The sequence below is a fragment of the Spermophilus citellus genome (genome assembly GCF_964194105.1).
Source record: "Spermophilus citellus genome assembly, chromosome: 8".
Classification (NCBI taxonomy): Eukaryota; Metazoa; Chordata; class Mammalia; order Rodentia; family Sciuridae; genus Spermophilus; species Spermophilus citellus.
Genome location: NC_138189.1, coordinates 2,668,949 through 2,690,446, shown reverse-complemented (window position 1 = coordinate 2,690,446; position 21,498 = coordinate 2,668,949). Strand labels below are relative to the sequence as shown.

General features: G+C 56.7%; 2 protein-coding genes across 3 annotated transcripts in view; one reads left to right on the top strand and one right to left on the bottom strand.

Annotated features, from left to right (window-relative positions):
* The first annotated feature begins 3,337 nt into the window (after positions 1–3,337).
* Positions 3,338–19,790, top strand: LRPAP1 (LDL receptor related protein associated protein 1). The gene is made up of 8 exons (XM_081303028.1): positions 3,338–3,595; positions 9,439–9,583; positions 12,569–12,693; positions 13,996–14,116; positions 14,779–14,937; positions 16,694–16,776; positions 17,978–18,154; positions 19,403–19,790. The coding sequence occupies exons 1-8, from the start codon at positions 3,380–3,382 to the stop codon at positions 19,463–19,465; spliced, it is 1,089 nt and encodes a 362-aa protein (XP_081159154.1). The 5' UTR covers positions 3,338–3,379; the 3' UTR covers positions 19,466–19,790.
* Positions 19,791–19,940: 150 nt separating this feature from the next.
* Positions 19,941–21,498, bottom strand: part of DOK7 (docking protein 7) — a 38,172-nt gene continuing 36,614 nt past the window's right edge. The window contains exon 11 of one of the 2 annotated variants that reach the window (XR_014023171.1): positions 19,941–21,272. The gene's annotated coding sequence lies outside the window, so the exon portion shown is untranslated. The remainder of the gene's footprint in view (positions 21,273–21,498) is intronic. The other variant, XR_014023172.1, reaches the window with a different exon arrangement.

Sequence of the window (21,498 nt, the reverse complement as noted above, 5' to 3'; positions counted from 1 at the left end):
TGGACAGCCTCACTCCCTGTCCTCACGGGGGCTCTCCTGCTGGGGCTTTCTCAGGGCCATGCTTGTCCACTTTCCACATCTTCCCCTACCACTTACGGAGCCAGGTTCTACGCAGAATCCTCAGCACCAGCAGGGGCTGGGCATGGTGGAGGCTAGGGCCTCGAGACAGTTGAGCTGAATTGAGAAAGTGAAAAAAATGTTCAGCCCTGTAGGATGAGCCCAGGAAGAGAGTCGGCCCTCACCTGGACCCCTGCTGTGTGTCAGGCCTCTGTACTCTTGCATTAACTAAGGTGATTTTGTAAGATTTTTTAAAAATATATAATGTATACAAATTAATCTTTCAATGTGAACACCCAATTTGAAGAATGACAGAATGCACACGCGTACCCACCACCCAGGTCAAGAAATTATACATGGACAGTACTTTAGAAGCCTCTCTGCACATCCACCTCCTGCTATCCTCCTTCCTCCCCTAGGCCAGGGAACCACTATTCCAACTTGAATCATCACCTGCCTTATTCACAGTCTCATCAACTGGGTCTGCTTCTCCTACACAATGGTGCTTAGTTCTGGAAAGCTGAGCAGGGCACCCAAAGGTGGCTGTACAAGAAAAGGAGTCCCAGGACCCTACACCACCAGAAGACCAGGCGAAAGCCAGAAGAATGAGGCTTTCATTCCAGTCTGCCCTCCATTTCTCTGTGGGTTCTCAGGGGCCTTTCTGAGGATATCAGGAGCAAAGGACAAAGGGGACTTGTCAGAGCCAAGACATTTGAAGGCTCTGGTGTGGTCCAGGTACCAATGGTCAATAGGAATATGCACAAGAAGGGGCCAATCTGGAGCCTCTTCTTCTGTAGCTCTCAGGACTATGGTCAAGAAAAACATTATGTCAGGAGAAATGGGTGGCCTCTGCGGTTCCAAGCATCAGGAACTGGGGAACACGTTCACGTGAGAATTTGAGCCAGGCCCACGTGAGCATTCTGTCTTTAGGTTTAAAAATATGAAATAATGGTAAAGACAGCATTTGACCTGTCTATCCCTTGAGTAATCTCTGCCACAGGTCACCCTCCATGACTATCCTTGGGGGATTCTTTTCTTCCCTCTCTCATACAGGATCTTGTACTTGTATCCACGTCTTCCTCTTTCTTGTTTTCTCACTTTGCTGGAGCACTTGTGTGTGTAAAATGTCTTTTATTGAAAGACTCTCATTAAGTACTCTCATATTTTCTTGATAGTTTGCTTGGCTGGGTGTAGAATTCTAGACTGGAAGTCATTTTCCTTCCAAATTTTCAAGTTACTGCTCTGCTGCTTTCTTACTTCAAGTGTTGCTGTTGAGAAGCCTAAAGACATTTCTGCCTTTTCCATGTAGTTATTTTTCTCCTTTAGAGCTTATAAAAATCGTTTTGCCTACAATGTTCACAAAAATGTGTTTGGGTGTTAGAGGTCTATTTTCACTCATTGTGAACCATTTGGTGGGTCCCTTCAACCTCCCAACAGTTCATCCCCTGTAGGTCTGGAAACTTGTCTTAAATCATTTCTTTGATAGTTTATTTCTCCCTATTTTATCTGTACTTTCTTTGTGAAACTTTGTTAATCAAATAATACTTCTCCTGAATTGGAAATCTAATTTTTTCCTTATTTATTCTTTCTTATTAATCATCTCTTCCTGATTTCAATCCACTTAATCAGCATTTTCTTCAAAATCTTCCTATCATTCTATTTGGCTTTTGGTTTCCAAAACTCACTGTTCTCTGACCTACATATATTATTCTTATATATTATACATAACATTATACATTTTATACATATATTTTCTGTGTGTGTGTGTGTGTTCCGTGGGTCTCTGTGAGGATAATAGTGATGGTCATTTTTCCCAATTTCTTTTTCCTGTGTGTGTTTTTCCCTTTGTTTGGTCTTGGTTTTGTTGTTTGTAGTGCTGGGGGTCCATCTCAGGACCTGTAAGGCAAACCCTTTACCACCAAGCTACACCCCCAGGCCCTACCTACTTGGTTTGTTCTCGCCCAGTTGCTTTTTTGCTGTTGTCTGTTTCCATTTCTCTTTCTCTTTCACATGAGGAACTTCCCTTAAGAGTTTAAGAACCCTTAGCTGACTGCTCAAGACAACAGAGTGAGGGGTTTAAAAAGCTGATGGGAAGCTACCTGTATGGTACCTACATCTTCAGACAGGCAGTCTAAACAAACAAACAAACAAAACCAGCCAGTGTCCACACACCCATATGGCTCCCACTTGGGAGAACAGCTAGACAACACTGCCAGACCCTGCTGCATCAGGTGCGGCCCTCTGAGCAGACAGAGCTGGCCTATTTTCCACCTCCCCTGGGGTTCCTCAGTGGCCAGCAGGAGCCTGGGATGCTGTGTCCAAGTTGGGATCCTGGACACTGTGTCGAAGACAGAGCCCTGGACGCCGTGTTGAAGACGGGGGTGGGGGGGTTGGGGGGTGCCTGGCTCCCAGAAGCACCCACCAGAGCCCAGCTGCAGCTGGTGAGGAGCGCCTGTCCTTCAGACCTGAACCAGGGTCAAAGTGAACATCCGTTCTCACAGGGTCTACGCTGATACCGTGGTCAGTCTGACCTAACCCTAAAGTGGGTATTAACAGCGGAACAGCGGGCTAGCTGCTGGCTCCCGGAGAGGAAGGCCGAGCCTCCTCCTTCCTGGGACAAACAAACAGCTGGACAAAATGACACGATGGCTCTCAAGACAGGGCAGCCCTTCCTGGAAAAGTATAGGACGCAGCTTTCCCCTGCAGACGCCCACCCTCGGTTTGTCCTCAGCGCCCCTTGGCCCTGAGACCGTCAGGACGTCCTCACCGCGGGCTCTCTCGGCCCCCAGGCTCTACTGGACCCTCAGCCCCCTGGCCTCCGCATCTGTGGCTCCCTCCTTCCCTCTGGCTCCCACTCTGCCCCAGGGCACCGCCAAGCCCCGACGTTCAGTCGGTGGATCTACTGAAATGTGGCAGGTGGGGACAGCGGCCAGGTCACGCACACCTGGCAGGGGGACTAGGCTGAGGGAGGCAGCGCTGCGGCAGGTGCCCCCCCCCCCGGGGGCCTGGCTGCCACGCGCCCTTCCGCTCGGCGAGGAGCGACCCCTGGGGTCCCAGGGCGAGAGAGCTACGCCCAGGCCCGGCGGGGACCAGCACGCGGGCAGAACCTGCCGCACCGCAGGGGCCGCGGACTCTCGGGTGCTCCGGCGGGCAGCGGCAGAGGACCCCCAGCCCTCCAGGCTCCGCCCCCGCCCGCGGCAGGTTGCTAGGAAACGCCCGCGCGTCGCCCAATCAGCTCATCCCAAGAGGCCGCGCGGGAGGTGGGCGGGGCCTGGGAGTCCTGACGGGCGGCCGCGAGGTGGGGACAGCGCCGCAGAGGAAGATGGCGCCGCGGAGGGAGAGGGTCTCTGGGCCGTGCGGGCTCCCGCTGTCCCTGCCGCTGCTGCTGGCGCTGCTGCTGCTCGGGCCCTGGCCTGCGGCGACCCACGGCGGCAAGTACTCGCGGGAGAAGAATGAGCCCGAGTCGCCCGCGAAGAGCGAACCCGGGGAGGAGTTCCGCATGGAGAAGCTGAAGCAGCTGTGGGAGAAGGCCCGGAGGGTGAGCGGGGGCCGGGGACGGTGGGCTGGGGCGGCCGTGCCAGTCAGCCCTGGCCGGGTTCCTGCGGCCCGGAAGCTCTGCCTCCCCGAGGTCAGGTGGGCACCTCCACCTCACCTGCCGTAGGAAGGGGACCCTGAGGCAGCGGGACTTGCAGAAGTCCTGGGAGACCTTGGGTGGAGCTGCGCCGCCTTTAGAGCAGCTGGAGGCCCGCCCCCAAGGGAACCCACCAGCTTGGTCCACGCGCGCCAGCCTCCTCTGCCCAGCGAGCTAGTTATCCCGAGTGAGGCAGAGCTAGCCTTTGGCCTTTTGCAGGCCTTTGCCATTTGTCCCACCCTACCTCTCCCTTCATGGAGAAAGAATTAAAACAGGTGAGGTTGGACACGGACGTTTCCAAGAACAGCAGAAGTCCCAGGAGCAGGCTGGTGCTGGTTAATTTGGGTGAGGGATACAGAGAGGTGGAGGGTAGGTCAGCTTAGAATTCTTGAAACAAAAAGCCCAGGGAATGCTAAACTGGAAGTTAACAGGTATCTGATCTGATCTCTTCATTTTGGAGATAAAGGTACCAAAGCCTAGAGGAGAAAAGGCATCCCAAGGTCAGCCAGCTTCCTAACTGGAATGACCCTGGGCCAGCCACACTCTACATTAACATAAAAGCTATTTCATTTTTTAGGCATGGGCTCAAGTGTATGAAAATAGTTATTTACAAACTAAGACCCACTCCTCTGGGTCTCAGTCTCTTCATCTTTAAGTAGAAGGAGGTCAGATTAGCTCTTCCTTTAAGTAGTCCAGTTTTAGCATTCTTGAGTAAATAATTTGCAAGATAAGAATAAATTCTGGAAGAGAGCAGACTCTCTGGCTGTGGAGGAAGAGTAATGAGGGAGGATTGGGAGGCTGGCTGCAGGGGACTCTGCAGGAAGGGGAGTTGTGTCCAGTGTGTATAGCCCTGTAAGCCCTTCACAAGATGCTCCTGTCCCAGCTTCATTTCCAGCCAGTGTCCTGAGGTTCTGCTGGAGAGGACCTCGGTGTATAGTGTTTGGCCTACAGAGATAGAGATGGAGACAGCACTGTAGGCTAGAGAAGCATAGTGGTTTCCTGGAGGCATGGGCCAAGGACACAGTGGGGTTGGATGTGGCAGGATCATCTGAGCAGCAGGGACCAGGAAAGTCTAGAGCTCAGGATGTGTTTTCACTGGCCCCCGCTGCCCACTGTGATGGGTGTGCTGAGCCAGCCACTATTGGCTGGGTGGAGTTTCCTCCGCAGGGTGAGGTTAGAGAACCAAGAAGACACTAGTCTGAGTTGGAGACAGTGTTGGGAAAATGTACTTGGGTGCCCATGAACCCAAAGGCTCCCCTTGCTTTGGGAGCTGGCCTAGGCCTTCCACTTGCCCATCTAAACATGTCCCAGGCCAGCCTCTGCATCTGTCAGCCTGGGTGCCTTTCTTAGACCTCTGGCAGGTCATCATCTCTGGGTTCTCCTGTGCTCCTCCCACACCTGATTTGCTTCGGTATCAGGCCAGTCTATTCTCCACTGTCTTCTGTGGTCACTGCTGGGTGCCAGCTCCCCTTGGCCCTGTGCAGGCCTTGGACCACATGACCTTTCTGGTCCCTCTAGCCCTGAAATTCTGCAGTCATGTGTGCAAACCTTTTCCACTGAACCGAATGGGAAGTTCTTCCAGGGTGGACTTCTGTGTTAGGGCATCTTGTGTGTCTTCCCACTTCCATAGAGCCTAGTAGTTGAGGACACACTGACTCTTGCTGGTTTTCCTTCTAGACATGGAAGGGTGGTGGTAGGAGCTGTGGCCAGGTACTGAGTCGCTTCAGGGCAGCCAGAAGGAGTGTTCTGCTCAGGCCCCTGCAGCCTTGGGTCCAAGGTGGGCTTAATGCTTCTACTCCTACTACTAAGAGTGCTGGATCCTGGGGTGGACAAGGCAGGTGAGTCTGTGGTCAGCTTGAAGAAGGTGTTAATGTGAGCATAGCTCACATCACTTCTCACCCACCACCTACCCGCTGCTTTAGGTGGGAGTGAGGGGTGCTGCAAGGCCCTTTTTGAGTTGGGGTCTCTTTGTATTCTGTGGCAGAATCAGATGGAGCATGGGGGACCAGCGTTCTCAGCCTCATGACCTTCCTTCACTGGCCAGAAAGATTTTGTCCTTTCTTATTTGCTTGACAAAAGCATTATGCATTTTTTGGCTTTCTAAATATATGATTGTATCATAGCAGACAACACTATATAGCATGTCATGGTATCTGAGGGTCAGGTAATAAGTGTGACAAAGCCATGTGCCTCACCCTCATTCTGACCCTCTTCTTGAGGAGGTCAGACCCACCCTGAGACTCCTGTGGGGGCGGAGGTGAGAAGATACAGAGAGTGTTTCCATCCTGGGAGACAGTCCATCCTAGCTTCGTACCCTGACTGAAATCACCCCGTCCCCACTTCCCAATGTCCCTAAGCAAGCTGAGTCCTGTGGTGTTGTGACACACCCAGTGTGTTGCAAGATGCCAAACTCCCAGCCTAGGGCTGTCCTTAGCTGTGGGGGAGGGGTGCTTCTGTGGCAGCTGCCATGTGCCCACAGACACCTGGGGCTTCTCTTTCTGAGGAGCAGGCTTCCTAGGTCTGAGTAGCACCCCTGCAGTAAAGGTGCACTGTCACCCTCAGCCTGGGAAATGGGTCTTTAAGCTCAGAGTTCCTATTTCTGACACAGATGAACATCTTTCACCTCTGACACAACCAAAGTAGGTGTTGTCCTTAAAGGTCAGGTGTGCAGAGCAAAGGACCCAAGAAGCCCATCCCTGTTGCCAGATGTTTCCATTTCCTCCTTCTTCGTGCCCTTGGAAGGGCCCTGTGTCATACTTCTCCAGGGACTCTGAGGAAAGGGTGGTCACAGGACTGGCCATGGCCTTCCTGCCTCCACCTGCCAGCAAGCCCTTTGTCGAGGGACTGAGCATCATGAGAGGGTGCTGCATGCCAGCTGTCTGCAGCGGCTTGCTGCTTGGCCAGTGACTGCCTAGCCAGCAGCAGCAAGGTTGCCTCGTGGTCAAGCCAGCATGTGGGCAGCACCTGCTGCTCTTTGGGAGTTGAGTGGTCATCTTGGCAGCATGGGTGCTGGGCACACCACCTGCCCTGCCTGAGCTGTGCTCTGCACACCTCTGCTTGGCAGAACACACAGCCCTGGCCCCAGGGGCCAAGGTTTAAATGGACTCCAGAGACTACACATTCTGGGCCTGGGTTTCTGGGGACAGGGGATTGAGAAAGCAGAAGGGTCTGGAAAGTTCCAGAGCTCCACTGGCTCCTAGAGGATTCCTGGGTGGCGCTGGGGCTTCCAGGGAGAGTGACAGGCAGCTGGGCAGCTCCCTAGGGTTTGTGCCCACCCTCGGGGCCATTGGAGGTGGTGTCTGAAGGGCAAGTTCTGTCTTTCCATGCTCTGGGCCACCCCCTGTCTGTCTGTCTCCTGGTCGTCAGTTATTTACTCCAGGACTTAATATTTGACAGAGTCTGCTTTTGTTGTGTTTGTTTATTTTTACAGTGCTAGGCATTGAACCCAGGACCTCATGCATGGTAGGCACGTGTTCTGCCCCAGCCCTGATGGATTGTTTTTTGCATTTACTTCTCTTTAACTAGTACTTCAAACTTGATGTGTTAACGTCTAACTTTAAAGAGAGAAAGGAATCCTGAAGTGAGAGCCAGGTGTTTGCGCGTGACCTGCTTGTCTCCCTCCCAAGTAGAGCTGACAGCTGCTGATTTTGTGGCTCTGGGCACTGTACCTTCAGCCCTGAGCTTGTAGGCAGCTATATGTCAGAGGACAGTGGGCATGTCATGACTTTTGAGAGATTTGGGTGGTAGGTTTAGACACCGAGGTTTGGGCCTGAGAAGAGAATGGGTGACTCTGGGGCAGATGGTGCCCCGCCCTGTGCAGTTCCGCTTTTGCATCTCACAGTGTACCCTCCCACGTTCGCCCACTGACTCTCCCAGAGCCCTGGGAATGTGGGCAGGGGGTGCGAAGCCCACCACAGTTTGCAGGTGAGAGTGCTCGTGCTTGAGCCTTGGAGGAAGGCTGTGGCCCAGGTCCTCAGCTCTGCCCTCCAGTGAGGCACTAGGCAGCATTGGTGAATACCTGGACCCTCCCCAACAGCCCCAGAGAGGGCAGATCTGGTGTGAGGGCACTACCAGCCCTCCCTGCAGAGCAAAACCAGAGCCTTGGGCTGGGTTGTGGCTCAGCAGTAGAGGGCTCACCTAGCATGTGCGAGGGGCTGGGTTCGATCCTAAAAGTAAACAAATAAAATAAAGGTATTATGCCCAACTATAACTAAAAAAAATATTTATTTAAAAAAAAAAAAACAGAGCCTCAGCCGTCTCCTCCCCGCAGCGTCTCCTCCCCGCAGCGCTGCCCTGCTGCCATGTGCCCAGCAGGGGAGACGATGCAGTGTGTGGGGAATTAGAGATGGAAACGGACCTGTCTATTATTGCTCCAGAGTTTTGTGTCACAAATAAAAAATAAGTAAATGTGGGCTTCGGATCAGAAACAAGGCGAGGGGGCTGTGCTGTATGGTGGCTGGGCCTGTCAGAACAGGCGAGTCTGGCTTCCTCTCCTGTCTGTCCCCACTCCATCCTGCCTCCATGGCCTGTGTCGCTGCTTCTCTGGGAGCCCACAGATGAGATGCAGCCAAGTCATTCCAGGGTCTCAAGGGCACACTGCAGATGGGCATCCAGCCTTCTGCAGGGGCACCCGATAGAGTTCAGAGGAGAAATTATTGGACAGGCAGGGCCAGCTCAGAGGGTGTTGGAGACACCAGAGAAAGGGGTTCAGGGTCAGCAGAGAAGTCATTCCTTGGAGAGGGTCTTGGATGAGAGGAGGGAAGCACCAGCTGTGGAGGGGCGGAAGATCCCCCAGACCCTGCCCCCTTCCCTGCTGCAACCTGCCAGGCAGGACAGGTGGGTTATACCTGCACGGTTGGCTTGCCAGCAGGTGAATGAGAGGGTTATTATTAATAATATTTCCACTCCAGATATCTGGGTTCCCTTTCAGAAGTGTCCTGGGCTCACAGGAAAGCCTGATACATGTAAGAGATGGGGATTAAGGGCCTCGGGAAATGAAGTGGGAGAATCAGAGGTTGCAGTTGTTTTGGAGGACTTGCAGGGGTCTCTGCTGACCGTCCCCCTCCCGTTGCCCAGGACAGGCTAAGCATCTGTAGGGAGTCCAGTTCATACCCACTGCAGGTGCTTGGGATCTGTATTCCACGTGGCCTGGCTCTGTCTCAGACGTGGCCAGTGTCCTGGGACAGTTGTAGTTCTGCTTGATTCTGTTTTTTTAGATTTTGTTTGGAGGACTGGGGGCGTGGCTCAGTGGTAGAGCACTCACCTAGCCTGTGGAGGCCCTGGGTTCAATCCCCAGTACTACCCTCAAAAAATATATGTTATTTGGATTTTATTTTCTATAAATTATAAAGATTTTATTTTCTGTAAATTCAGTCTTCTCTGTGGCACTTTCAGTTGTTTTTTCATAATTGTGCAGCATGAGCAAAAGGTAATGCGTTTCTTTACCAGGCCCAGCCCCTCATTGGGACCCTGTTTCCCTGGTGAAACTCACCGTGTACCAGCGGGGAGGGAGGGAGGGTGCCTGTCACAGCAGCCCTAGCCTCTAGGCAGCCGCCATCAGGGGCGACCTCTCCATGGACTGGGGTTTCTAGAGCTTGGGCCTGGGTGGAAGGCCAGCTGTCTTTAGAACCTCTTGCCCATGGCCCCAACTCTGTCCCCTCTTGTCTGGGGTCCTAGTTGCCACCCTTCTCCCAAGTCAGCCTCGGGCTGTGTCTGTCGTGGTCACACATTGCTCTGTTCTTGTTGGGCAGCTGCATCTCTCTCCTGTGAAGCTGGCGGAGCTCCATGCCGATCTGAAGATTCAAGAGAGAGATGAGCTCAACTGGAAGAAACTGAAGATCGAGGGCCTGGACGAGGACGGGGAAAAAGAAGCAAAGCTGATTCGCAATCTTAATGGTGCTTGTTTTTCTTCTTACAATCAGGGAGGCAGCTGCCCAGCCTCAGCGTGCAGGCTCGCCCCCAGGGGCACCTTGGCCATAGTCTCAGGCCTGTCTGTCCCCTGAGTGCTGTTGGCACACTGGAGGAGGACCAGGATCAGAGTTCCAGACACACAGATGCCCCAGCGGCTGAGAGCCCTGAGCTGCATGGCCTGGAAACAGGTTGGGGACATGGTTCACCCAGGCAGCCCGAGGGGGATGCAGGTCCCCTCCTCAGTCCAACAGGAGACTGTTCCTCCTCAGGCCTCACTGAGGTGCTGACTCCGGTCCCCCCTTAACAGACTCAGGGACGGATATCCTGTGTGGGGTTTTCTGCCTCCAGAGCCAGTGCTGTCCCCAGCTGTCCCTGTCCCTGCTCAGGCCTTCAGAGTTTCACCACAGTACGACGTCTGGGTGCACCATAGCCCAGCCTCATTTCTCCCATTTTACAGGCCAAGTTCAGACTGTGTATCAGGAACACAAAATCCACATGCAGCGGCAGAGGGCCGTCAGGCTAGAGGAGACACACCTGAGATGAGTCGGGACAGCTGCACTTCGTGCAGCATGTTGGGGAGGCCATCCTCTTGGGCAGGGCAGGAGCCTGCTATGGAGTTCCCTGCCCCAATTCCACCCCATCAGAAGGAACTGGGCATGTGTAGGATGGAGGGCCCTGGAGCTGCCAGAGCCCTTCCCTTCCAGAGGAGCCATCCCTGCCCTGGTGCACAGGAGTCCAGGCCCAAGAGATAGAGGAGCCCAGGGCTCCAGGGAGGTGGGTTAGTGACCGTCTCCCTCCCTGCTGGCTGGTGTCCTCATTGGGAGTGGCTTCTTCCAGCCTAGTAAAGTCCAGGCCCATGACCCATTTAGGGCAGAGTTTTCTGCTTGGATGACACTGGTCTCTGGTGCCTGGCAACAGCCTTAGTGGAACTCTGGAAGCTGACCCTCCTGAGCACTCCTGAGAGGTCTTGTCCAGGAGGTGAGTGCTTGTTGATGCTGGCCACTCTCATGGCCACACAGGCCCACCGTCTTCCAGGTGTGGTCTGTGGACCTGCTCCCCATTCCCTGTGCCATGGTCATACAGCACACCCAGGGGGACTGTGTCATGCAGTGTCCAGACAGGAGACTGGGATGAGAAATGGGCACAACTGGTAGGAGCACTGGGGAACCCCATCTCCACCAGCTCTGCCCTGGGCACCCTAAGGACGTACCTCACTGAACTGCCTCATCTAGACTGACAGTGGCTCTTTTGGCAAAGCCCACATGGGCTCTGTCCTAAGAGGGATGGGTCCTGCCTGCACAGCCCTGTCTGCACCTATTGTTCACCCCACAGACAGCCCACGGCCACCTCAGGAAAGGCTGGGCTCCGTGCTCTGTGAGGCCTCCTCCAGCCTCAGCATTCTGGGATTCCACCTGAGGCAGAGCCCAGCATCCAGAACCCTCCTCAGTCCTGGTTGCTGAGCATAGCCCTGGCCATTTACCTGTGGTCAGGAGTCTGGTGGTTCCTGTGCCCTCAGCCCTGAGCCACACCCCACCCTCTTCTCTGGCTTGGGCTGCCAGAGCTGTCTAGGGGAGTCGGGAGTGTGAGGCCTGGGGCGGCTGGGCTCTTCCTGGAGCTGGGAGCAGTGGTGGCCTGGGCCAGTCAGCCGGACCTTGGAGACAGGGTAGGCACTGGCTTTCTGAGGCTGGGGTGGCTGAGCAACCTTTACTTAATCAAGATATTTGTTTGTTTTATTTTTAAAGGCAGGGTCTCCTACCTGTGTTGCTCAGGCTGCCCTGAACTCCAGGCTCAGGTGTTCCTCCCACCTCAGCCTGCCAAGTAGTTTGGGCCTGGCTTAAGTAATTTTTAAAGTCGTTCTTAGAGATAAAAGTTGCATGTGATGGAATCCAAATCTTACCACAGGGTTTGACAAGTTTTGCTGAGTGTGTGCCCCAGTGGGACCCCCCTCACCCACGCCCAGGCAGCTCCTGACCACTGTCTGCAGTGGAATGAGACATCTGTAGGCTGCCTGACACTGAGAGGACCAGGGATCCTGGACTGTAACACCAGAGTGCTCCTGCTGTGCATGCTGGAGACCCCCAGCGGCCAAGCTTCCAGATACATCGAGACCTATGGTCTCCTGTCTGGTCTTTGAAAACTCCCTTCCCCTCTTCTGGGCCCAGAAGAGGGGAAGGGAGTTTCCAAAGACCATATATGGGCTGGGCCAACCGGATAGGCTGTGGATTCCAGGGGGGCCTGGCTGGTGGGGGCTTGCCCACAGAGCTATAGTGGCTGAGTGCTGGCATGTAGGCTAAGAGGTCAGAGCCCTGGCTCTAGAGAGCTGCTTCCTGGGACAAGAGACCAGGCCCCAGGCCCTATTTGCTCATGTCCAGAGCACCAAGCCTGTCCACAGTAGGGTCAGCTGTCTGGCCTTCCCTACAGTGTGCTAGTGACCAGAGGTATGTGTCCTCATGGGGCAGAAAGACTGATGTACAAGGCCAGTACTCCCTTGGGCTGGGTAGCAGCAGACATGCTGGCTGGCCTCCCCTCCCAGCTGCCCCAGAATCTGCCAGGAGTTCTGGCTCTGCCTTTCCCCTGTAGGTGAGCACATTATCAGGGTTGTCAGGCTCCCTGGCCATTGCCTGACCCCTCAGTGGACTGTCTGTCCTCACTGGGGTTGGTCAGAATCTGGGACAGTACCACCTGTCCTTGAGACCCTGTGGCCAGTGGCCCATCCAGGCCACACCTGGTTTTCCCACAAGCCACCTTTACGTTCAGGAGGACGTTAGCAGGGTGTGTCCACGGGAGGAACCAGGCCTGTCCTGGTGTTTGTAAGCACTGGGGGCTGGTATGCGTGCTGATCTACTGCGTCTTGCATGGCCACCCAGCAGCCAGGGTGAAGAGAAAGCAGGCCAGCACCACCCTGGGAGTTTCTGACACGGGTGGACTGTTGGTCAAAGAACCGTGTGGAATAAAACCGCTTCTCTCTAGTTATCTTGGCCAGGTATGGTCTGGACGGGAGGAAGGAGGCCCAGATGGTGCACAGCAACTCACTCAGTGACAGCGCCCAGGACGACGGGCTGGGGGACCCCAGGCTGGAAAAGCTGTGGCACAAGGTACCCATCCGTTTTTCCATGACCGCTCAGACCTGCCCTGATGTTAGGGTTAGGGCATGAGGGGTGGGTCTCAAGTTGTCGCCCTGCAAGGCCCCCGTCCCTTGCACAGCACTCACTGTGTGGGGCCTCTCAGGAGAACGCAGCTTTCTTGGGACAGTGCTGCTCTTTGTGATGTTTCTCTCCTCCCTAGCTCAGCCTCTGCTTCCTCTTAGGAACATGCCTGTGCTCTCTACAAAGCGATTCTTTTGGCTTATAGCTCTTAGGCTGAAATGTTAAGAACGTGCTTAGCAGCGTTATTAAATTGCACGGGTTAAACACACAGCGTGACTGCATTCTTTTCATTTATCTATTCATGGTGGTGCTGGGACTCGAACCCAGAGCTTCTCACGCTAGTCAAGTGCTCTACCACCAAGCTACCACCACCCCATGGCTGCGACCTCTGCCTTTTTTTTTTTTTTTTTAAAGCTAAATTTCTTTCTTTCTTTCTTTTGAGAGAGAGAGAGAGAGAGAATTTTAATGTTTATTTTTTTAGTTCTCAGCGGACACAACATCTTTGTATGTGGTGCTGAGGATCGAACCCGGGCCGCACGCATGCCAGGCGAGCGCGCTACCGCTTGAGCCACATCCCCAGCCCCACGACCTCTGCCTTAATTGGCCTGCAGAGCTGCTGCTGTGGGAATGCACCTCAGCCTGGTGTGTGTCCGTGCCCACACGGGAGTGGGCTCTCTGTGCTGTCTAGGAAGGCGGGTCTGCTGGGCTTGGCCTGGCATGCTGTTTGGGCTGCAGACCTCAGAGTGGGGTGCTGGGTGGGGCCAGGTGTTGGGGTGTGATGGTCTGGCTGACCTATATCAGGGTGCTCCCTTGCTTTGGCTCCCCTTCCACCCTGGTTCAGAACAGCTTGTCTGGATCATGCTGATTTGGTTCAGGGATTGGAACTCTGCACCAGCCTTTTGTCCTGGGTTGTAGGGAAGGGGGCAAGAGGCAGATGGAATGGCAAGGTGAACAGCCCTGGGCCCCCCAGGGAGATGACCTTGCTGTGTTCACCAGCCACAGCCAGGAGAGGGAGTAGGTGTGGGGGACCCTCCTCAGGGTCCTCCTCTCCTCACCTGGCCAGCATGGTCACCATGCCCCACCAAGTCTGGGCACACCAAGGAGAAGGGACCTTGCCCAGCAACAGCTGTTCTCCCTGGTTTGGGTTTTATTTTCCTGGTGTACACACTTGCAAAGAGTCTGGGGGCTTATGGAGGACAGAGGGATGGCACGCCCCACCAGGGGTCTTCCTGCTGGTCCCCTTCCATCTAGGCAAAGACCTCAGGGAAATTCTCCAGTGAAGAGCTGGACAAGCTGTGGAAGGAGTTTCTGCACCACAAAGAGAAGGTGGCTGAGTACAACGTCCTGCTGGAGACGCTGAGCAGGACTGAAGGTACCTCGCCCGCCTGCCCCGCCTGCGCTGCCACACAGCTCCATGCAGTGACCTGCTGGGGGCCACCCAGTACCCTTGTCTTAGGTTTCCACCCAGTTTTGTGAATGGAAACAGGTTTGTTGTTGTTGTTGTTTAATATTTTATTAGTTGTTGATGGACCTTATTTTTATTTATATGTGGTGCTGAGGATTGAACCCAGGGCCTCACATGTGCCAGGCAAGCGCTCCATCCCTGAGCCACAGCCCAGCACTAACGCTCCGCTCAGATGAAGCTTTGGCAGCAGCTCTGTGGCCACCCTGGCCTCCTCTCCCAGCAAGCAGGCAGCAGCTGCCTCCTGACTGGCCAAGCCTTTCGCCCTCAGAACTCCCCCAAGTAGGGACCCTGAGAGAGAGCACATTGGAGGGCTGGTGGGGCTGTGCCGTCTTGGGTGGCCTCCAGGGCTCTGGGTGCACTGACGTCCACCTGCAGTCACCATGGACCCAGGTGTTGCTGTTTGAAAGGGCCCATCGACTGACATCACTGTCCCCAGAGACAGCTGAGGAGCAGATGCTTCCAAGAGACAACCTTTGAACTCTCCCAGGGGTGTGGTTTTCAGCAACACAGTGGTCCCAGTGCCAGGCCCTCGGGAGGCCCTGACCAGGCATTGTGTTCTGATTCCACAGAGGTTTATGACAACGTCATCAGTCCTTCCGATCGGAGCCAGGTCAAGGACGATGTCCTACACAGCAAGCACGGTGAGCTGAAGGACAAGCTGCGCAGCATCAACCAGGGCCTGGATCGCCTGAGGAAGGTCAGCCACCAGGGCTACGGCCCCACAGCCGGTAAGCTCCGCACGCGACTGGCACCTGTCCACGGCTGCTGGCTGTAGCAGTGGAGGGTACATCTGGCAGGTTGTGTTCTCAGTGCTTGGGGGACTGGCCCAGGGACCTGGGGTCCTTGTCACAGGCGCTCCTTGACTGTTAGGGGCCGGCCCAGGGTCCGCTTTCCCAAGCTGTTCATAAGCATGGGTGCCTCTGCCCTGCCAGCCCCGTCCCTGAAGGTGACTCAGGTGGTGGAGCAGTGGCCCCAGGCACAGCCCCTCCCAACAGGCCTGGTGGCTGGCTTGTTGCAGCTCTTAGTGGGGCTGTGTCCTCCAGGTGGCAGCAGGCTGGCGGCTCTCCACCAGTCTCTTTGTTCTGGGTTCTTGTCTCACGAACCCAAAGAATGGAACCCACAGACAAGGAAGAGTGAATGCTAATGCAAAGATGTGGGATTTATTGGAGTGGGAAGAAAAGAGGCAGCTCTCCCACAGGGCGAGGGACAAGTGGGCTGGCCCTTGGGTGTGCTCATCTCGGGCTCTACGGAGCATTGGGTCAGTGCTGTTGGTCCAAGTTCTGCTGACCAGGTCTTGGAAAGGATCGGTGCTATTGGTTGACCATCAGTCTGAGCTTTCCTGAGTCAGGGTCTGCCCCCACCTGCATGCTCTTGGTTCATATTGGGCCTGGGGCCAGGGGGCAGTGGATCAGCCACCCTGGTTCACCTTGACCCTGGCTCACTGAGCCTCAGGCCCATGCCAGTGTGGCAGGCTCCACGAGGCACAGCCCGTGCTCCCTCCATGCCCACCCCGTCTGCCACCCTGGGACAGGGGCTTGGCTTCACTGGGACACCACCTGCAAGGCCTCTCAAGACGAGAGGCGGCACCCAGCACAGGGGCGCATGTGTCCTGCAGGGCCAGGCCCAGCTCCCCTTGGTTTTGTTTTACTTCTGCCACCTGCGTGCCCTTGGGCAAGAGTGTCACCATCTCTCCCTCCTGTGGAAGTGATAATACCACCTGGCAGATTTGCCATTCCTGGGTTATTAGGAGCCAGAGAGCTTGGCCACAGTGGGCATGGTGGGTGGTGATGCTGACCCCTGCCCCACGCCCCCGTCAAAATGTCTCCTCGTGCAGCTGCGTCCGGGCAGCTCCTTGGTTTCTCCTGCCCTTGCACTTTGTCCTCCAGCCCTCTCCCCACAAGCCAGGGCTCCCTCGGGTCCTGGGCAGGAAGGTCAGCCGGGAGGAGGAGTAGCAGGCACCATGTGGCTCACAGGCAGGCCAGGTGAGCAGAGGCTGGTGACCCATGCTGGGCAGCTTCACTGTATTCCCACATGGGCCCATCAAGGTCAAGGAGCCACCTGGTCTGCTTAGGAGCAAAAAGGTGAACAGCCCAACCCCCACTCTGGACCTGTCTCTGATGGACAGCCCTGACCAATGCCAAGTAACTTCTGCACAGCCCCCAACCCACACTGCCTCTGAGAGGCATCCAGGAGCAGCTGGTGGTTCCAGTCATGGACAGGGCAGCCCAGGTTCTAAGCCCAGGAGAAGCACCCTTCACCAGGGACCACATCACAGCCAGTCCTTTGAGTGACAGACCAGGTACCCAGTGTGCCTCAGGAATGCTCTGAGCGTACCCAGGCTTACGTGTGGTTGTGTCCAAGCCTCAGCTGTGCGCTGACACCAGGCAGTCACATACACGTGTGCACACCCTATCCTGGGGCTGAGCAGGCTCTGTGGGCCCAGCCACACTGCCCCTAAGACAGGTGGCTCCTGCTCTTTTGCAGAGTTTGAGGAGCCCCGGGTGATCGATCTGTGGGACCTGGCCCAGTCTGCCAACTTCACGGAAAAAGAGCTGGAGTCATTCCGGGTAAGGAGGCCCTGCTGTCTGCCCCGCTGTGTGCCCGCCTGAGTTCCTGTCCAGCTCTGGTGTAGGGCGGGGCCTGCATACTTGTGTGTCTGTCCCCACCTGCTCCCTCTGGCCCTCGTCCCCTGCTGACTTCTGCAGCCCTGAGTCCTGGTTGGTGGCCAGGTGGGGCTGTGTGCACATGAACGTGCCTCTCAAGCCAGTGCAGCCCCATGGCCGAGGATGAGCCATGTCTGTGCCTGGGTGGTCTGCCTGGCTGGCCATGCTGTGAGGAGAGGACCACTGGGGCACTGAGAGGGGAGGTGGCCGGTGTATCCAGTGGGACAGGGGCTGTGGGAGGTGGATGGGGCGAGGTGTCCAGAGAGGAGACAGTAAGAGGCTGCTCACCAAGGAAGGGGCTCTGGTTCCTTTGAGCCATGGGAAGCTAAGCAACTCCTCACTGCGGGCTATCCTGGCAGAGCTGCTGCAGGCTGGCGGGTCACCCGAGGTGGGGGACAGGCCATTGGGAGGGCTGCTGGTGCTGAACCAGGGGGCTTTGGGGGATTGTGGGGGCCCACGGGACTCTGTGTCGTCTGAGTGTTCAGGACGTGTTCCGTGTGTGCACCTGGGGTGGGGTGGCTAGGCCCAGAGGGGGATGACTGCCAGCAGGGAGAGCGGTCATGCACACCCGCCCTCGCGGCCCTGGGAAGAGCCCTTAGCCTCGGCGGGAGGGTCGGGTCGGTCACCCGTGGGGAGTGGGCCCTGCAGAACTGGAGAGGGCCTTGGCCAGTTGAAGATGGGTAGGGTGACCAGGATCTGGGAAGATGGTGCAGGAGGGGTCGGGGGCTGCAGGGAGGGAGGGAAAGGCACACGCAGAGGTGACCGTGGAAGAGCCCAAGCACCAGGTGTCGGTCTGCAAATGGGACCTGGGGTCAGTGCAGTGAAGAAAGTGCAGACGGGGACCAGAGGCCCAGGGTGACACCGAGGTCCTCGAGGCCATCAGGCTCTGGTGGGGCATCCCTCTCCTTTGGAGACCCTTAGCTGTGGCACCGTGGCCGCTCCCGCCCACACTGCCCTCAAGCATGCTGCTTCATGACTGCCGGCCACAGCAGCCTGAGCCACTTCCTGCACTGACCCGGCTCCCAGTGAGACCGTCCTTGCCCAGAGACAGGCCCTCAGGTGCCCAGGGTTACATTGGAGAAAAGTGAGTGTCAAAACCTTCCAGGAGGAGCTCAAGCACTTTGAGGCCAAAATCGAAAAGCACAGCCACTACCAGAAGCAGCTGGAGGTCTCACACCAGAAGCTGAAGCACGTGGAGAGCTTCGGCGACAGCGAGCACATCGGCCGCAGCAGGGAGAGGCACGCGCTGCTGCAGGGCAAGACCCAGGAGCTGGGCTACAAGGTGGGTGCCGCCTGGCCTGTGCCTGTCAGCCCACTCAGGGCCGCCCCTACCCACATGGCCACCCCCCACAGTGCTGCAGGGCAGCTGCCCTGAGAGGCCTCAGGAACCCACGGCATGGAGCCTGGCCTCCTGGCCCACAGAGTGCAGGCCCTTGCTGGTGCGACCCAAATCCGCCACTGCTGTGTCCTGTCCAAATCTCGCCACACTGGGGCGAGACTGGGATGGTGCTGGAGGACCATTGGTGGTGGACCCACAGAGCAGGCACCTTCCTCCCCCAGGAGCCATTCCCACGGGACAACCTGGGCGAGCTCAGTGAGCAGGGACGCAAGGTGGTATGGGCACTGAGGATCCAGCACCAGGCCCCACGAAACCAGGAGAGACTTTGCACAGGGAGTGGGGCTCAGGCTGGGAGGGGACCTTTTACTGCCTGCAGGGTCTGAACCACAGGGCTGTGCTTCCTCCTCAAAATCGGCAAAGCCTGAGAAGTTAAGTCATGCAGAAGTGCCAGGAGGAGGGGCCTAAGTGGGGAGGAGCCAGGCGCCCAGTCACCGGTGCCCATTGCTGCCATCTGAGTGCAGGCGTTGGTGGAGGGCTCGCCTGCCAGGTGCAGTCCTGGCTTCCCTTCCTTCCACGGAGGGCAGTGCGGCCTTGGCTAGGAAAGCCTGTCACCAGCCAGGCCTGGCAGCGCACACCTGTGTCAGAGGCTGAGGCAGGAGGATCCCAAGTTCAGGGCCAGCCTGGGCAACTCAGGGAGTCCCTGGCTCTAAGTGGGTTGTGGATGTAACTCAGCAATAAGCACTTGCCTGGTGTGTGCAAGGCCCTGGGTTCAATGCCAGCACACAGCCGTCAGTTGTGCTAGGGACGCCAAGAGGAGACCTTCAGCCAGGACTGATGCTGAGCCGGGGGACAGCCAGCAGGCGGGGCTCTGTGCGAAGTGCAGAGCCCTGGGCCTGGAGGCGGGGGACGGTCCTGAGAGCCCTTGTAGCAGTGGGTCCAGGGTGAGCTCACCGTCCGTGCAGACGCAGCCCACCACAGCGTCTCCCACTCAAGCTTTTAAGAACAAGGTGGACGCTGGGAAGTCCTGTTCTGCTTGTCAGGAAGGTCTGCTTCCTGGGGGCACGAACTGGACAGTGTGTGACGAGGAGGGCAGGGTGCGTGCGTCTATTCAGTGTGCTCCTGGGGTGCGCAGTCGCCCTGGGTGTGGCACTCCTGCCCTTCTAGTCCAGCTGATCATGTCCCTGTTTGCAGGTAAAGAAGCATCTGCAGGACCTGTCCAGCAGGATCTCGAGGGCACGGCACAACGAGCTCTGAGAGCAGAAGCCCCCTGAAGGTGCCAGGGGCTGCGGTGGCATCGCCTGCATGGACAAACTGGCCGTGATGATGGCAGGCTGATCCCAGGTGCCGTGGCAGGGAGGATGTTTCACAGGCCCAGTGGAACCAGCATTCTCCCTCCCACATCTGGCCTGGTCTCTGGGTGGTAGCCTCCTGTGTCTCAAGCAGAGGTGGCCATCATCACCCTGGAGAGGACTGGAGTCCGGGGGCCAGTTGGACAAAGGTCTCGAGTGCTGCTCGGTGTGGTCTACATCAAGACCCTGTGAATCTTCCCCTGGAAACATGTACAGAGTCCTGAGAATCAGAGTGTGGTGTGTCCGTCGTCCCATCGTCGCCTGGTCTCAAGGTTTGTGGCCACGCACTGGCCAGAGCCAGCTTTACTCCACTACTTCAGCACTTCCCCAGGGCCCTGGTCTCCTCCTCTGGCCCAGGTGGCCTCTGCTCCCCAGGTCTCTGCAGTCACCCTCTCCCCATGCCTGGCATGGTTTCGCCTTTAGAGTGGAGGTTCCAAGGCAGACGGCAGAGGAGGAGCCCAGGATCCAGGAGGAGGGCCTGAGCCTGTGGCCATGGTGGCTCCTTCTTCCTCTCACCTCTGCAGCCCTGGGGACTTGGGAGACCCTGACAGGTCCCCACACCCAGCTTCAGGGGGCGTGGTCCCCGTATTTGAGCCTGGAAGAGGCTGGCTGAGTCTGGCAGTGGCTAGGTCTCAAGAGTTGAGATCTGTCCCTCTGGAGGGTCATTTAGTCACGATTTGTAAGAAACAGAAGAGGGCGAGCCTGCAGGCCAGAGCACACAGGTAGCAGGGCAGAGCGAGCACAGCCCCCGGGCTCTGGGCAGTGCATAGTCTGCTCACCCACAGGCCCAGGCCAGCTGGGTGTGTCCCCTCAGGAAGTGCTGGGTAACAGGCTGCCCAGAGACCTTGGCAGCATCTGAGGCCAGGAGGTGATTGTCTGCAGGGCCTCCACATCTGCCTGTCACACTCAGAGCCAGCCACATACTCAGGTACCCAGCCAGTGCCCCGCGTGCAGAGACTGGCCCTCGTGGGGTTCGCAGTCCAGGGTGTCGGGGTGCATGGCCTGACAGGGCTGGGCCTGGGACGTGGAGGAGCCAGAGGACACCGGGGTCTGTCTGCCCTCTACAGAGCCAGCAGCAGAGGGCTCACGTGCCTTTGAAGTGTGCAGGAGAAACAGAAGCTGCTTCTCCACAGCTGCTGTCCTACAGCCCCACCACGAGGGTCAGCACTGTGGCTATGTCCTTTTTTAGATTCTGAAAGAAGTAAAGCACACCAGTGTGCACGCACACCTGGGCAGTCTCCCGAAGGGTGTGTAGAGCCTCCTCAGCATGAGGCTGCCCAGGTGTTCGCTCTCTTTTTCTGTCATTTTGACAAGATTTGCCAAGGAGCTTCGTCTTGGGTCTCCAAGTGGTTGGCATAAAATGCCCCCGTGTCCGTGGTGAAGTGCTGACCGTCGCCTGTTGGTGGGGCCCGTGGACTTCTGCCCCTGTTACACATTGAGACCCCTTTTCCTTGCCTGGGGCTGGCTCTGCTCTCCTTGCCTATGGGTCTCCGATGGAAGCGTGGCCCCTCGGTCAGGATGTGGAGGCCGATGCCCAGGGACACACCCAGCAGAGCAGCATCCACCTGTGCACATGGAGCTCTGAGCGCTGGCAACGCCCCTGCCGGTGACCTTCAAAGCACAGCTGCTGCAGAGGTGACCGCATCGGCCACACCCTTGGGCCACTGTGCAGTCCAGGAAATCTGAAGCCAAATGACGGACACCTTTAGAAACTGAAAAGGCCACATGGGTCAAAAAAAGATCACCTTTGAAATTGAGAATCTCCTCCAGTGGCTGTGGTGCACACCGAGGAGGGAGGACCCGGGGTCGACACTGGGAGGCCACCAGCCTCAGAGGCTGTGCGGGAAGGGTCGGTGCTGGGCGGGTCACAGGGTCTGACTCCCACTGGAGAAGCCATTTGCCACAGCAGACGATTCAGATCTGGGGCAGTGGGGACGG

Bases quoted from the DNA above. Each gene is read 5' to 3' on its own strand.
- LRPAP1 (XM_081303028.1), top strand. From the start codon at position 3,380: ATGGCGCCGCGGAGGGAGAGGGTCTCTGGGCCGTGCGGGCTCCCGCTG. The intron at 14,938-16,693 runs GTAAGCTCCGCA...GCTCTTTTGCAG, and splicing joins GGGCTACGGCCCCACAGCCG to AGTTTGAGGAGCCCCGGGTG. The intron at 16,777-17,977 runs GTAAGGAGGCCC...AAAACCTTCCAG, and splicing joins AAGAGCTGGAGTCATTCCGG to GAGGAGCTCAAGCACTTTGA.